Source organism: Sparus aurata, chromosome 19 (genome assembly GCF_900880675.1).
Source record: "Sparus aurata chromosome 19, fSpaAur1.1, whole genome shotgun sequence".
Taxonomy (NCBI): Eukaryota; Metazoa; Chordata; class Actinopteri; order Spariformes; family Sparidae; genus Sparus; species Sparus aurata.
Window position 1 is genome coordinate 6,318,537 of NC_044205.1, and position 15,721 is coordinate 6,334,257.

Below are 15,721 nucleotides of genomic sequence, written 5' to 3' on the forward strand. Positions count from 1 at the left end.
ACCAGTTTATTGTTTTCCTCCCATGCCTGTGCTGTTTTACTCAACGGCATTTTTCTTTGTTTTCTTAAACACAGACATTGACATATTCACTTTCTCTGTCTCTGCAGGGAAGCGACCTCACGAGTGCGGCATCTGCAGCAAGGCTTTCAAACACAAACACCACTTGATCGAACACATGCGGCTCCACTCCGGGGAGAAGCCGTACCAGTGCGACAAGTGTGGCAAGCGTTTCTCCCACTCGGGCTCCTACTCGCAGCACATGAACCACCGCTACTCCTACTGCAAGAAGGAGACACAGAGCCAGGTTGGAGGCCGGGAGAGCCCCGAGGAGGACGGCGAGGTACAGGCCGAGATGGAGGCCCTGAGCCGGGTGCAGAGGCGGCTCCTGGCCCCCTCCCAGCTGGACTCGGATGAGCGAGGGAGCAGCACCAGAGAGGATGAGGAGAGCGAGGAGGAGTTGGAGGAGGAAGAGGAAGGTGCGGTGGACATGGACGATATCCAGGTAGTGCAGATAGGTGATGAAGGAGGGGATGAGGAGGAGGAGGAGGAGGAAGACAGGAATGAGGAGGAGATAGAGAGAGTATTGGTGGAGGGAGGAGGAGAGGAGGAGAAGAGTGAGGCGAGAGAGGAAGAAGAGAAGGCTGACACAAGGCAAGAGGAGGTGCTCGGGAGCATTCAGGAAGAGGAGGAAGTCAAGATGGATACAGAAGAAGGGTTGACTGAAGAAGGGGAAGCAGAGGGGGAGGTCACTGAGGAGAGTGGAGGCGAAACAAACAGGAACACGGTTCCTGAAGACTTTGAGCAGACGCCGCAGGAGAAAGGAGATACTGACTAAGAGAGGAATCAGACTCCTCTATGAGACACAATCAGATTCCTCCTCTCCCCGTGCAGAGGAGGAACGCAGGAGATGATGTCTGGTCACCCTGACAGATCGTTTCAGTTCACTACTGTGTAGAAATCCAGGTGTGCCTGAAAAAATACTAGTGACTTTTCCACAGGAGAACGATTTCTCACTGTTCGAAAGATCCATTTGTAAAGAAAGTGATGAAGACTAACACAAATTTTAACAAACGGAGGAAATGCATTATACAGACTTTGGAAGCTAGAGCCGACACGTTTTAGATAATGTTTTATTACTAAAACACCTTGGGTCATTTCTTTTTATCAGTGTTACTAATTTTATCACTCATATTTTAACCTTTAAAAGCTGTACAGTTGGGAGATATTTCTATACCTTTTTATTGCCAATGAACAAAAAAAAATCAGTATTTTATTAAGTTGGAAGGAAATTAAGAAAAAATCCCGTGCACTACAAGTGGCTTGGTTTACCTATGGATTGAACAGTTGAGTTGTGTTGTCTACCCTTCAGTATTACCGCACTAGATGTACCACGCCATCATGCTAGCAGATGTTAGCATAACATGTCTTTTTGATGTTCTTTTGATTGAATTGTGAGCCTTAAGAAGAAAAACAACGGAAAGTGAACTGGTCTTTTTTCAGTCTTTTAGTTCCTTTTAGACACACTGTTGTCAAAATTTCCTTACAAATCAGTGTTCCATAGGAATTAGCTTGACATTTTGGGAAACATGCTTATTAGTGTTTTGGTGAGCGTTAAAGGAGAAGGTCTGTGCCACTCTCACATGTAAGGGATAATGCCTGACAAGGTGTTCATTACCAGGAGTGAATGGGCGACGATCGTCCCGCTAATACCATGGTCACAAAAGTTTACCGTTCATTTACATTGCCATGTTTTGCAATCAAAAGTTTTTTGTGACACGTGAGAACAGCTGGAACTTTAATTACCATCCCCTAAGGTTGTCATGCTATGTTAATATACAAGACTCCATTAAACAGGACGCACTTTAGATGCCACTTGACAACGGGAGATAAACTAGTCCGCTCAGCTCATAGAACCCTCAATCAGCTGTTAGCCAGACAGCTAATGTTATGCAATATTCAAAGTCAGTAAGATTGCATACGAACTTACTGTTCACAATTTGACAGCATGTTTAGCATCAAGAGCAGCTGGCTAACCAGTCATTGTCCCAAAATCAATGTCAAGACTTTCAAGAACAAATGATGTGTACTGTCAGCTGCAGCCTGAAGTAGAGAGGTGAAGGTGAATGGGATGTGAGATGATGGCCTGTGTTCAGGGGGGCAGTGTAAGCTACCCCTTGCAGCTTGTGTGTTACAGCGGCCATCCTGTTGTGTTCAGAGGATGATGCACTGAAGGACTACACCCAATAAGATACAGGCTGTAATGTGTCAATTCAGAACTGTGAACAGACAGTTTCACTGGAACTATTTGTTAGTTCCACAAGTCCATAGATTTATCAGGACACCCTGCAACCAATCAGAATCGAGAATTAACCCAGACCAAGGTAAAGCTATCCGTTAAATATGCAGTCAACAGCGGCTTAGCCTAGCATAGCATGCAGACTGGAACAAAGGAAAACAGCTGTTAAGTCTAAAGCTGCTAAAGCTAACAGAAACACAGCAGGCTAGCATTTTCCCTCTGTAGTATTTATGCTAAATTAAGCTAACCATCTGCTGCTTCATATTTACCAGACAGATACGAGAGTGGTATTGATCTTCTCATCACCTCCATGCAAACAAAGTCAGTTGGAGTGTTTTCTCAAAGTGTTGAACTGTTGTTACAATGTTCAGAGCGAGCAGAAAGGGGATGTAGATAACTGTCTGACCCTCCCTGTACCTACCCCTGCCCCACTCTGAGCCATATGCAAAAAAAATCTAAAACAAGACAAACATGCATATCAGAAGTGCCATTGAATATTGCTGTTGAAGCTACGATCAGGTATTGCCGGGTCAACAAATACACCGGAATACTGTTGACTTTGGCTCACCACCACACCTGAAAGAGTAGAGCTTAGCTGACCACCTATTCATGTATCATACATTTTAGATAAGTTGCTTTTATTTCTAATATGAGCGGCTAAAAGACTTATAATGCACATGTTTTCTAAAGGATGATGATGAAGTATGATTTCTAATTATTAACTGTGTCCTGCCTTTCAAAGCTTATTCAGTGCACTTGTTTAACACACCATGAAATGCTCAGATGTCTCTTCAGGTAACAAAATGTAGGCAAATCTGAATCCCAGGAGTTTAATTCAACAATGTTCTTACCTGTCAGTATTATTTTTGTCCCTATGTGGTATGTTCTGTTTCAGTGTGTGTACTGTATGTTTTCAGCAATGGCAGTATTATCCCCACCCCCAAGGAGATGGGTATGTCTGTTTAGTCATAGAGAACTTTTATATTTATGTGTCTTATTTTTTATATTTCTTTATGGTTATTTATTACACTATGTAGTGTACAATACTGTAGTTTGTATTAATACGATAATATATTTTATTATGGAAAAAAATGATTCAAAGGCAAATAACTACAAGCCTCGAAAAATAAGACTCCGGTGTACTGAAGTATGTTTTTTCGAACAAACAAAATTACGTTTTTCCTTGGAAAAAAAAAAAGAAACCTGCACCCTGCAAGCCTGAAAATTGGAACTTGTGACCTTTCTGCATCCATTCTCATGTTATTTTAGTTTTCTTTCCCCTCTCTAATATGAAGCTACTGAACTCTTGAAAACTAATAGTATGTCTAATAGCATGAGTGTGTGCTGTTTTTATTGAAGGATTATCCTTAACCACACAAACTGTCCTTTTTGCCAAGCCAAAATAATATTGATGTATGTTCTTATGTTTTTATTTGTGCCAATGTGTTACTTTCTATGTCAGTGTCATGACCACGCCCGTTTTATATGCCCATCCCCCTTTAACACCCTCATCTTTTTTATAGTGATTGTTTTTTCTTTTTTTCTTTTTTGTTCATTTTTTTTTTATGACTCCCCATCTCACAATAAAATACATCAATTACAAGTCCCCGCTTGTGTCATTGAGTATTTCATATTCCACAATATTAAGTTGTAACTCTTGTAGAGTAGAGCATGGGTACCTGACCTGACTAGCAGGCCGAGGTTCTGATGAAAAGTTTTGGGTTGTATTCAGTCAGGTCCATTTGCATGGTGCTTTCAAGTTGTTTTAGTAGTATAGTGTAAAAACAAATCAAAAAGACAATTTATAAGTAATATCAACATGAACAGGCAAGCTTTAACCATAATAACAACTGTGTGACGAGGTGACACAACCTCAGTGCTTCAGTTACACTAACTGAGTCATGCTCGTGTGTGTTAGACATATAAAAAACAGCCCACCGGCCGACTTTAAAAAAATCCAGCTTGAGATGCACTCTATCCAGCGGGGACAATGAAAGAAAAGAAAGACACATTTGGTGTAATGACTGTCGTAGGCAAATGTCTGCATAAATCTATACCAAAAATAAGGGCTACCACTTCAATAATGTGCTATATTTGGTTTGAGAAGAAGAGTGAAACGGTTGTTTGCACACACAGCACAGGGCTCTGTCAGGAGCAAGTAAAGAAGGCTTCAACAAATAGTTACCTTTTATTGAAAAAAAATTAAAAAGGCTTCTTAGCTATCGGATCAATAACCATAGCCATAGCAGGTGATTAGCTTAGCTTAGCTTAGTTTAGCTTAGCTTAGCTTAGCTTAGCTTAGTTGAGTTTATCTTATCGTAGCATATAGACTGTAGAAAGGGGGAGACACCATATTGCACCTGGCTGTTTTTGATTTCTGGACAGAGCCAGGCTAACTGTTTAACTCTCGACTCTTTTTTTTTTCTCAGAATCTTTTAAGCAAAAATCAAAGATTGGGCATTCTGGCAAAAAGTCAGGATCCAAAACTTTATACAGTGCCCCTAATTTCTTCTGTAAAAAGCTTCGCTATTTGAATATGTAATTAAATGAGCTGCACATTTAACTCAGAGATCAGTCAGAACACCCCTCTCAGTCCAGTCTGACTGTTAGCAGCCCAACCCAAGGTCAACTCTATTGATCCAGATCAGGTTTCCAGGAGCCCCCCACCCCCATGAATTAGTAATGGCATGGACTAAAAATCTATAGTCTGTTGAGGAGCTGAAAATGATACAATAGCTGGCGAACATATTTGATAGTTCTCTCTCTCTCGCCCTCTGATGTTCTTTGTCTTCCCAGAAGCACCGGCTCATTCCGCTGCCAGTGGAGGGTTTTGGGGACTTTTCTGGAGAATCCTTAAGTCTTAAGAAGGTGTCTCTGATTTGGAGTCTTTGTTTTAAGGGAAAGCAGGTGTGAGTGGGATGGGATTCATCCCGCCACAGCCTTTCTTTGTCCATTGACAGAGTGGGAGCAGTCCATTCCGTTGTACAGCTTTAACTACCTGAGCCTGCAGGAGAATGTGTTTGTATGTGTGTGTTGGGGTGTGTGTGACAGAGGAGGTGTGACCCTGCCATCATGCTGAACGGGCCCCCAGAGACACTTGGAAGTGGGGGCTGGTGATGGAATAATGCTTTATAGGACAGCTTAAGCTATAACATCACTGTGTCAAACTCTTCCAACAGCATCTTGTAATTGTGCCTATTATAGATGTCTTTAACAGTGGTCACAGCCACGCCGAGGCAACGCTCTGGAACTCCAGAAAGGTCAGAGAGTGTGTAGCCTGTGGCTGCATGTTCAGGATGCGGGACCGTTTTACAGGCTTCCAGTTCAATCCGAGACTTAAAGCCAAGATATTGCCATATGTTCTGCTGGGCTCAGCATTTCAAAGGAAAATTGAAAAGCTATAACTGCTAAGAGGATATGGAGTGCTCTTGCCAATAATGGTGCAAAAGCCTGATGAAGTATCATGGCTGCCGGGACTCTGACACCGAGCCAAACCCAGGGGGCTGAAACTCCCCGGGGAAATTAAGAGAAAAGCCAGGAGGAGAAGGAGAAAAGAAAAGCCTGCGCTCAGGAAATAGCAGTCACTTAAATATCATGTTCATTTACTCAACCACTAAATAGCAGAACATACACAGAGACACTGTGTGTGTGTTTGTGTGTGTGAAGGGGCAGGTTAATATGCCATTTCATGTGACAAATGGTTGTTTCAGAGCTCCATTTTCAACACAGTGGTCACCGTTAACTCATCAGTAACTGAAAATCCATGTATTTACCTGTACAGTACAACCTGTGAGACGTACTGTACAGGGAACATTCTACACATACTGCTGGTTTTTATAGAACCAATAGACTTCCCACATTCAAGTCACAATCAAAACATGACTTCCAGACAAACTGTATTAATTATATCTCAATGGCAAAATATTTACATAATAAATATATATAATAAAAAAGTATATAAATAAATACGTACCTGTATATTTCCATTGAGATATAAGTAATACAATTCGACCATTTCACCATTACGATTACCAGACACATTACTTAATTGTCAAATACCTGTTACTGAACCCTTATTACTGTATTAGCTAATGTTATTGTAACTTTAACCACATAGGATAACAAAAGAAATTGTGATTTGACAAAAAGTTTAATGCAACACAAAACATGTTTTGCCATGTCTGTTATCAAAAGAGACGTAGAGACAAACAGTTATTGGACAGTTCAGTACTGAAAATACTGTCATTGCTCAACAAGAGCATAAAGGAGTGTAATTAAGTGTCGTGCATAAAAGCTGCACCCAGTATCACCTGTAAAGACTCTTTAGCATTACTTTTGATAGCTGACTTCCTTTTGTCACCTGAGTCCAACTCCAGGGTCAACAACTGAGGAGGTCACTCGGAACATCCTTGTGTGTGTGTGTGTGTGTGTGTGTGTGTGTGTGTGTGCGTGCGTGTGTGTGTGTGTGTGTGTTTGTGTGTGTGTGCAGCAAAGGGTTGATTGGATTGTCATTGCGCTGTATTTAGCTCATACCTTAAACATCTCCCTGGAGAATTACCCTTCAGCTACAGTAATATGAAACCAATCGTTAACCACGCAGAGATCCACACTAAGGTTTCAGGTGTCCTTGTTTTGCTTGGAGTCATTATCCCGAATCCTGGTCACCTTTAACCAATCATTTCAATCACTGATAAAGCTTCACTTCTCCCCAACATACACGCACACACACACACAATAACACACCACTGCACTCACATCGGTCTTCTCTTGCTTTCCAGCTGAATCCTATTACAGTGTTTCTCAGAGATAAGCCCTGGTGAAATCTATCTATAAATGAAATTTATGCATCATCGTTTAAGCTTGTAATTGCTTAGAGACTCTATTAATTTTATTAGACAGCACATCTCCTCTTTTGCTGAAGCCACTGTGTTAATAATCGTGTTATTTTGTCCTCTTTGTGCAGTTTGCTTTGCTTTGTACTAAGGACAGGGAGTTGATCTCTTCACATGCAGACATTCTCTCACTTTGACTCTAACTCTCTGTCACACACACACACACACACACACACACACGCACACACACACACTCACACACACTCACACACACAGATTTAGTATCAATGCTCTGGCAGTTTCATGCTTTCTTTTCAGGGTGAGGTTCAGGGCTGACTTTCACCACTTCCCCTCCTCGTTACCACATTGGGACTCGAGTTGCACTAGAAAAACACCAGCTCAACCACAATCACCTCACAACCCCTGCCTCTACACACAAACACACACACACACACACACACACACACACACACACACACACACACACAGTGTTTGCAGGTATGGCTGGCCCTCCCACACTGCTGGGACAACATGGAGCGGTTCTCAGTCATGACTAGAATAACAAGGAGCTGCACAGAATTCAATTAAATGGTCTTGCTCTTTGAAAAGCTACCACCCACCTGCCTGCACACAAACACACACACACCTTCACCCAACTAACAACTCTTGTATGCTTTGGTCCTCCCACACACACAGGAGAGCGTGCATGAACACACACGGGCAAATATCTACTTCTGCTCTCTCGGTTGTGTCTCTGCTGTGTGTGTGTGTGTGTGTGTGCTCTGTAATCCCATTGTCCCATCCTCCTCAGAGAAGTCTGGACCTTCAAGCATTGTCTCGAAAGCTGCCACCTGATTGGCTGCTGGAGGTCAGTGGATAAGCCCATAAAAAAGGCATGACATCTCTTTACACTCCCTTAAATGTTCACCTTTTTGTCCTTACAGCACCCGCGTGCTACAGGACTACATCTCAAGGCCTGTGTGTCATTCACTGAGCTGAACACTTTGCATGAAGCCCTGTCTAAACTGCATTATTACACATTCTGAGTATGTATGATTGACACATTATAGGTAAGTTTATGCTAGAGGACAGAGAGATTAATTAGGCACTGATCATTATTGGTCGATGTGGAGGATAAAAAGTTTGTTCTGTGGTCTCTATAAAGCCTGATCAGCAGAGCCAGTCAGATAAATACAGAAGACAGTTTGTCTGAGCGCTGCTGAAATGCCACAGCCAACACACACCACAGGACTCTGCTGCTCGTCTGCTGCTCGCCTACTGCTAGCAGCCCACTGACTCTTCCCCTGTCGATACCAACATGGATTTTCAGCGCCCTCTTGATTTAACCAGCGCAACATATTCGCAAGGTCCTACCAACCAGCCCTTTATGACTGAGGGGATGGATGGACCGGTCCTGCAGGAAAAGGCTTGTGACATATACGTTCACAGCCTGGGATTATAGCTAGTGCTGTCACAGCGCTGTGAGAAGAGGTAACTATTCTGACAGCAGCATAAGAACATTTTCTGCCATTCCCGAGTGGGAAGTGAGGCCGTGTTTCAAACAGGTAACAATGCTAAAAGCTGAATGAGCTAACAGCTAATGGCTCACAGGGCTAATAGTTTACAGTGGAACACACAGCAGGACTGAGATGTGTGCTAGTGTTTGTTTTACATTTATTTCTTTGAACAAATAAAATAAAATGATAAAATATTTTTTTTTTAGTTCCCCAACATTTTTCTGATGATTTTACTGTGCTATTAATAACTCACTATAGATGACAATAAAACGAAAAAACATCCTTCTGATCAGAGATCAGTGTCTGCTCCGAAACTCCTGACTAGGGCACCCTTGTTTATAATGCATTATAGAGATTGGCATCATACGGAGTTATACATATGTATGAGTGCTTATAATTATGATTATAAAGTGCTTCAGGCACATTATAATACATTGTAAGTATGTCCCTGATGCATCATAATGCATTAAGGACAGGGCTTCATTGAAAGTGTTACCCAAAATGCACTCTTTCTCCAATTCCTGCTCATCAAGGTGATGATGCTACTTCTGGTAAGACATCTATGACTTCCTCATGAGTTTCTGATGAAAATCACATGAAAAGGCTTAGAGGCTATATATTCATCACTTGGGCTGTACCATTCCTGTTACACCATTGTCCCCATGTAGCCTCTCTCCCTTAAACTTAGGGGGGAAATTGGGATTGGGCTGGAGAAGCAGAGGCAGGAACAGAAATCAGAAGAAGAAGTTGCTGTTTTTTCTAAATTTCTCTCTTGTAGATGGCTGACGTGACTGGTTTTGTTTTGTTTTCTTCTTTGAGGTTTATGGTTTAGTATTATTAAGTATTATCGTCTATTATATCGCCATTATCATAGCCATGAAATTAAAGATATGAGTATATCAGAATGTATTCCAAGTAGAAAATCCTCTAATCCTCAGAAGCCAGCTTTTAGAGTATGAGGTACAGAAACATGGAACTGTTTTTAAATAATTAAAAGGTTACACAACTACAGTGGAACAGTTGTGTGAATTGAGGACTTCTGATCTCTTTAAAATGATCTGCGTGGACTCCTCTCACCACACAGCCCTGCCCGTAAACTGCTCTGTTGACCAGAAGGGGATGAGCAAAGTTACAAAGCCAGCATCCAGATGTGGAAGGTTCTGTGACTCACTCAGCAACCGACAGCTGAGCTCAGATAAACCAGCTCTCAGCCTTCTCAGGTTCAGGTCGCCTCACCACTGAGATGTTTTCCTTTTGCCCGTCTCTTTTATGCAGCCCACCTCGTCATCCATCGCTCTTATTAGGAATGTGTCCACCACCTCTGTCCCACCGTGCTCAACCTTTGGTTCCTCCCCAGGTGTACACTCCCCCGCTAGAGATGACCTTTAACCTTGGCCTTTGTCTGACTCCGCGGGGAGATGTTGGTGTGTGCATGTTTCATGTGAACAGAGGTTAAAATGAATGTGCCATGTTTTAGCAATCACAACATCAGCCCAACTCTCCACCATTAGCTGAGCTGCTGCCCTCCATTTACCTCTCTGCACTTACACACCCAGCTGCCTCCCTCACAGTCTCTGTCCGCTCTCACTTCCTCCTCCTCCTCCTCCTCCTCCTCCTCCTCACACACATTTCACCCTCAAATATGTGCTTTCCCTGCTTCTCCTCCGGATAATCAGGTCGAGAGGCTTGGACGGCACCTGTTGTTTCAAATCCAGTGATTATCAACAGTTATGGTCTTCCTCCCCTCTGCTAAAAGCACAGACTCAGAGTTCAGGCTGAGCTGCTGATGTGCCTAAATCACCGGCTCCAGAGGCTCCAGAGGCTCCAGAGGCTCCAGAGCTTCGTACAGAGCAGTATCAATAATTAAATAAGTTCCTATTTGGTAATTAGAGATGGAAACTAAGAAATTAGTTTGTGATCATTTCATATCATCACCTCGCAAAAAAATAATAATAATCAGACACTAAAAGTCACAGTGGGATTTTGGTTTGACGATAATGTATTTGTAAGTGGCTGTTGAAATGTTTTCTTAGTCCTGCTGAAAGATGGTAGAGTGTTCTCAACAATAGATGAACCACACAGAGAAAAGTGCTGAGTATATCATCATATATACAGCTGTACCTCAGCCATGGTTACCAGCTGTAGCGGCGTTATTTTGGATCACACTACTTCGCTCGGCATGACCCGCCCTACTCTGCGTCCAATTAGGCTAAATCCCGTCCATTAAGTAATGCACATGTGCAATACTCACCAAAGACCATGTGAACATGCACCTGAACATTTGTCATGGTATGTCCTCTATATGGTCAGTCATTTGCATGAATTTTGCACTGAATTGCTGGATGTTTCTTGATATTATCAGAGTATATAACCTTCAATACTTCCAATGGAACACACAGTCAAAATTCAAAGTTTACATTCTACAAATACTGATGAGGTGGAGGATGAAGTAAATCTAATTTGGAGGTGAAACTCAGTTGGAGGCACCCAGCATATAACTGTAAAGCAAGGAGTCTTTTGAATAAAGACTAAGGCTTGGCTCACACTGCAGGACTTTATAAATGTTGAAATGTGGCACAATTAAATGACACAATTAGGGAGAAACTTCACAGATTGTATTCTCTCCAATCTTAAACACACTGCAGGATTTAAAAATAATGGCACATCACTTACAGATCATACCAAAAGGAGCAATGCACCACCTCACATGATCCGTCTTACATGATCTCATGAGGAAGCAGAAGCAAATAAAACGAAGGTTAGCATTAGCAACAACTTGCTGCAGTGGGAATACAATGAAAGAAGCAGTTTAAACAGGTCTGGATGGATGAGAAGATGCAGTCAACACAGGTTTTCTATTATTGAGCAAGAACTGGAGGTGAGATTTTAAATTTCTGTCAACAGTAGTATGTTAGCTAATGTTAGCCTCAAGGGCTACAATGTCTATAACTGCTTGGCAGCAGCTATTCCATAATAACTCTCTCACTGGTTGTTGTGTTGCAGCTTGGAACGTGCAGATGTAATTGTCCAGATTTGAAATCGTGAATATGATGTTGTTATTAATGTTTGATATTACTGGGGTGGCTCTGATGAATCTGTGATCACTTCAGGACGACTGGCTGGAACATTGTTAAAATTAAAAATAGAATTACTTTGTGAAAATGTTTAAGTTTACTTCTTAGACTGTGTAGTAAACACACTGCTTTTTCATCAGGCAGCTGAAACTACAGGGCTGCCAGACGATTACTTCTTCAGGTACAAAGTGGTTTTAGGAGACAGGACGGATGGTGGTAGCTGGTTAGCATGCTAACTTCAAACATTTCAGTGCCTGGTTCGCAGTTGAATGTTAGTCAGTGCCCTCAAAGCAATTTCTGCTTCAGCCACACTTCCCCCACATCTTGGGCAACTTGAGCAAGTTGTATTTTTAAAAGTGTTTATTTTAGAATTAATCTGGAGATTTTCAGTGATCCGCCACGTCCTGACATATATGTACAAATCTGACTTGGAGACATCGTCACCTTGCCCCGGGGCTGCCAAGGTGGCTCATCTCAGCCCTTGGATCTTCAAATGAAGCGAAAAGTGCCAACATCTGAATGATGAGGTTTTCACATATCAGAGGAGATAGTTCTCTGTCCATGAGAGCAGCTCTCAGAGATTCTGACAGTGATTTTGTGTTTAAAAATACCCTAAAATGACCAAAATGAAAGCTAATTCCCATCATTACTCAGTAGATAGTAAGTATCGATCATACAGACACGCTCATTTGCTTTTCTTATCATAACCTTTGAAAACGACCCGAGAAATGAGGCTCCCAGTCAGAGGAGAGGTGATAGGAGGAAATGAAGGGAAAAAGGGGGGTTGGTGGAGAAGCGGGATGATGAGGTGGGATCCTAATCATTGCAGGCAGCATCCATTCTCTCCTTCTGTCTCTGTCTGTCCCCATTTCCTCAGGCCATTTTCATTAAGACACCAGAGGCTTCGTCTCTGCTCCGGCGTCCATCAGCACCCCTGACCTTTTGATCCCCACCCGGGCCCCCGCGTGAGGGTTAAGAGCTGTGTGTGTTTCCTTTTTTTGGATGGCTGGGGGCCCCCCCCTCTGGTCTCTGTCATGCCTTCTGTCCCCATCATCATTCAGTGGGTGTGTGATGGGGGCATTGTGTAATCTGGTGGATTAGCGTGGATGATCTACAATAAGAAGCAGACAAAGATGCACCTCAACAAAGGTGTGTGAGCGAACAAATACGAGATATCATTAAATCCCAACGAGTGTGTGTGCATCATGTGTGTAATCCAGCCCATCTCTCCTGATGCCCCCACCTCCCACCTCAGGAAGGAGAACAGGTTGGAGCCCCATCTTTCTGTGCCAGATGGCTCCACATTGACAAATCAATTAGGCTCCACCTCATCACCGGGGGGACCGGGGCTACAAACCTGCCCACCTCCACCCCCACCACCCTGGGGCCCTCGGTCGACCACTCCTCCGTCTCTCCTCGCCTTAATCACCCCCCTGATCCCCAGAAAGCTTTGCCGGGGTAAAGAGGGCGAGGAGGCAAAAAAAAAAAAAAAAGATAAAACAAAGAGGCTGGCAGCACATGAATCACCTAGCATCAATATGGATGACTTTCATGCTAATGCAGAGGGGGCCGGAGAACAGTGGCAAAAGCTTGATTTTGTGAGTGAGTGAGTGAGTGTGTGTGTGTGTGTGTGTGTGTGTGTGTGTTTACAAGCTCACTCAGGGCAGATTTGCCATGTGCTGAAGAGCCAAGTGTCTCTAGTTGTTTTTCCTTCCCTGTGTGGAGGTGGGAGAGGAGGAGGAAGATGAGGAGGAGGAGGAGGAGGGTGGACGTTTGGGGAAGTTAATCCAAGGAGAATAAACAGGCAGCCTGGAGCAGGTATGCATCTGGGTCGCGGAGGAGAGGGTGAATCCATGTTCTTCACTACACCCTAGTGGGGGAGGAGAGACAGAGCAGGGAGAGAGGCCGACCTGAACACACTCGCAGCGTTAGAGCAGAAACTCCTGGTGGATTTCATCGCTGTTGCGAGGTTTGATTGAAGTTGTGGAGAAAAAAAATGCTCTTAGACTCATACAAGCGCAATCAGAACAAGATGTCCCTGAAGTCAGAGGCCATCCCTGAATGGAGGCGGGGGTTACCATGTCTCCCCACACCCCCATGTTCATGTACCCGAGTCAGGCCGGTTTACTGATGAAGCCCATGAGACTGTGTTAAAAGTTAAGTAACAACAACAGTCAGTGATGGAATGTAACTAAGCACATTTTCAACAGTTTGGAATTGTTTGTACTTTACTTGGTATTTCTAAATTCCTATATTTTGTCTGCATCAGGATGAGGACAGACTGATTGTGACAATAACAAACGTGCTGAATATCAGATCTGAGAACCAATGAGCCTGATAATCAGGCCCTCCTAGTTAACAGTATAGACATATATGTACATATACATATAAAGTACTTGTACCCGGTTTGAAATCCCAGGGCCGACAGTCCACAAGTTGCGTTCATCCAATCAGGTGCAGCCAGGAAGTGTTTACGAGAGCGTGGCCATCATCCTCTGTGGCTTATCAGTATGGCCTTCCACATAACAAGCAAGCCAGTTCATTGTTTAAAGGAGAATAGTGTTACATGTTGATCAGTGCAGCTGTTAAGAGAGGTATAAAAGCAACAAGGAAGAGATCTCATTCTGGCAAATAAAAGTTGAGGCCTTGAGCTGGCTGATGAAGGAGTGAGGGGAAGGTGGGAGGCAAGGTTTGCATGTTGGGAGGAGCAGCAGGGTGATGAAGAGGTGTGTGGGTGCCCTCCTGGCTCGCCTCAATTTACTCATCCGATCTGGGGGCAGCGACGAGAAAGAAAGAGAGAGCGGATGCTGAGACCCCTGGGGAGAGATTAGTGCTGACAGCACAACAAAGAAGAATTATGCCAGAGGCCCGCAGCTCTTCGACAAATTCAAATGTAATGTATGGCTTTAACTGCGCCAAGGAGGATCAACATAATATATGATCGACCCACTTTGCGGTGCGCTCTGTTGGCAGTGATGTAAAAGCGATTTATGCCCGTAAAAATGTGCAGGCTAATTAAGTAAGACGTTGGCACGGGAGCAAATCCAATGAGCTTATGAGAGAGCTGGCAAACTAGTGCGGCCTTCCCTCTGAAGGTCTACCTGCAGAGAGAGAGAGAGAGAGAGAGAGAGAGAGAGAGAGAGAGAGAGAGAGGAGAGGGAGAGGGAGAGGGAGAGAGAGAGAAAACTTCTACTTCAAATCAGAACTGCTCATGATGGAGAAGTCTCTGATCAGATGTGGGCGTCCACGCGTGAGGCTGTTGATCCTTTAATTAAATTCTTGTTTGTGATTTGTTTAGGGTCCCCCCGAACCCCCCCTCCCCCCGGCGGCGGCGGGGACCCGGGGCCTCTGTAATTACGCAGGGCCTTTTCTCCAATCAGACAGCTGTGTTGAAAAGGCTGTGGATGAAATGTCCTGATTACAGACTCGGTGGAGAAGGCTGCACTGGGGGAATACATGCGCTGTTAGCACATTCTGGAGCCAACAGTGTTAATGAGACAGAGAGGAAAAAAAAAAACAGACCACCACCCCCTTTTTTCACATTAATCAGAGCGCCTAGTTCTTCCTGTCTCACTGTCAGTTCTTATCATGACCAACCTCGGCCTCACATCTCCATCCTGGCTGGGAGATCATTTTCACTTGCTGTTCTTATTTCCCCCGAAACAGGAAAACCTCTGTTTTCGCAGTCCCATCCATCAGTGTTAATCAAAAGAAATACACGGAGAACTTTCTGACTGTAATCATCACCTCACGGCCCCCGAAAAACAAGAACACGCCACCAACACATAATCCAGGGTCTCTGAGGGGAAGAGTGTGTTGGTGCAGAGGGAGGAGGGGCAGTCAGCCGGCTCAGCCCATCTCTCTAATGAGCTGCTGAATAGGCTGTGTCACAGACCTACAGAGGCTAACTGCCTGCTCAGGCCCAGGGTACTCCACTTCATGGAGAAGGCAGACAGTATATTTGATGTTAATATTCCAGCGTGGAAGAAGATGTTAGAACCA

The 15,721-nt window shown here is 43.6% G+C and overlaps 1 protein-coding gene across 1 annotated transcript in view; it reads left to right on the forward strand.

Annotated features, from left to right (window-relative positions):
• Positions 1-3,902, forward strand: part of zeb1b (zinc finger E-box binding homeobox 1b) — a 53,815-nt gene extending 49,913 nt beyond the window's left edge. Inside the window, exon 8 of the mRNA XM_030398675.1 lies at positions 108-3,902. Within this exon, the coding sequence (XP_030254535.1) occupies positions 108-835 (728 nt within the window). The 3' untranslated portion in view covers positions 836-3,902. The remainder of the gene's footprint in view (positions 1-107) is intronic.
• Positions 3,903-15,721: the final 11,819 nt, after the last annotated feature.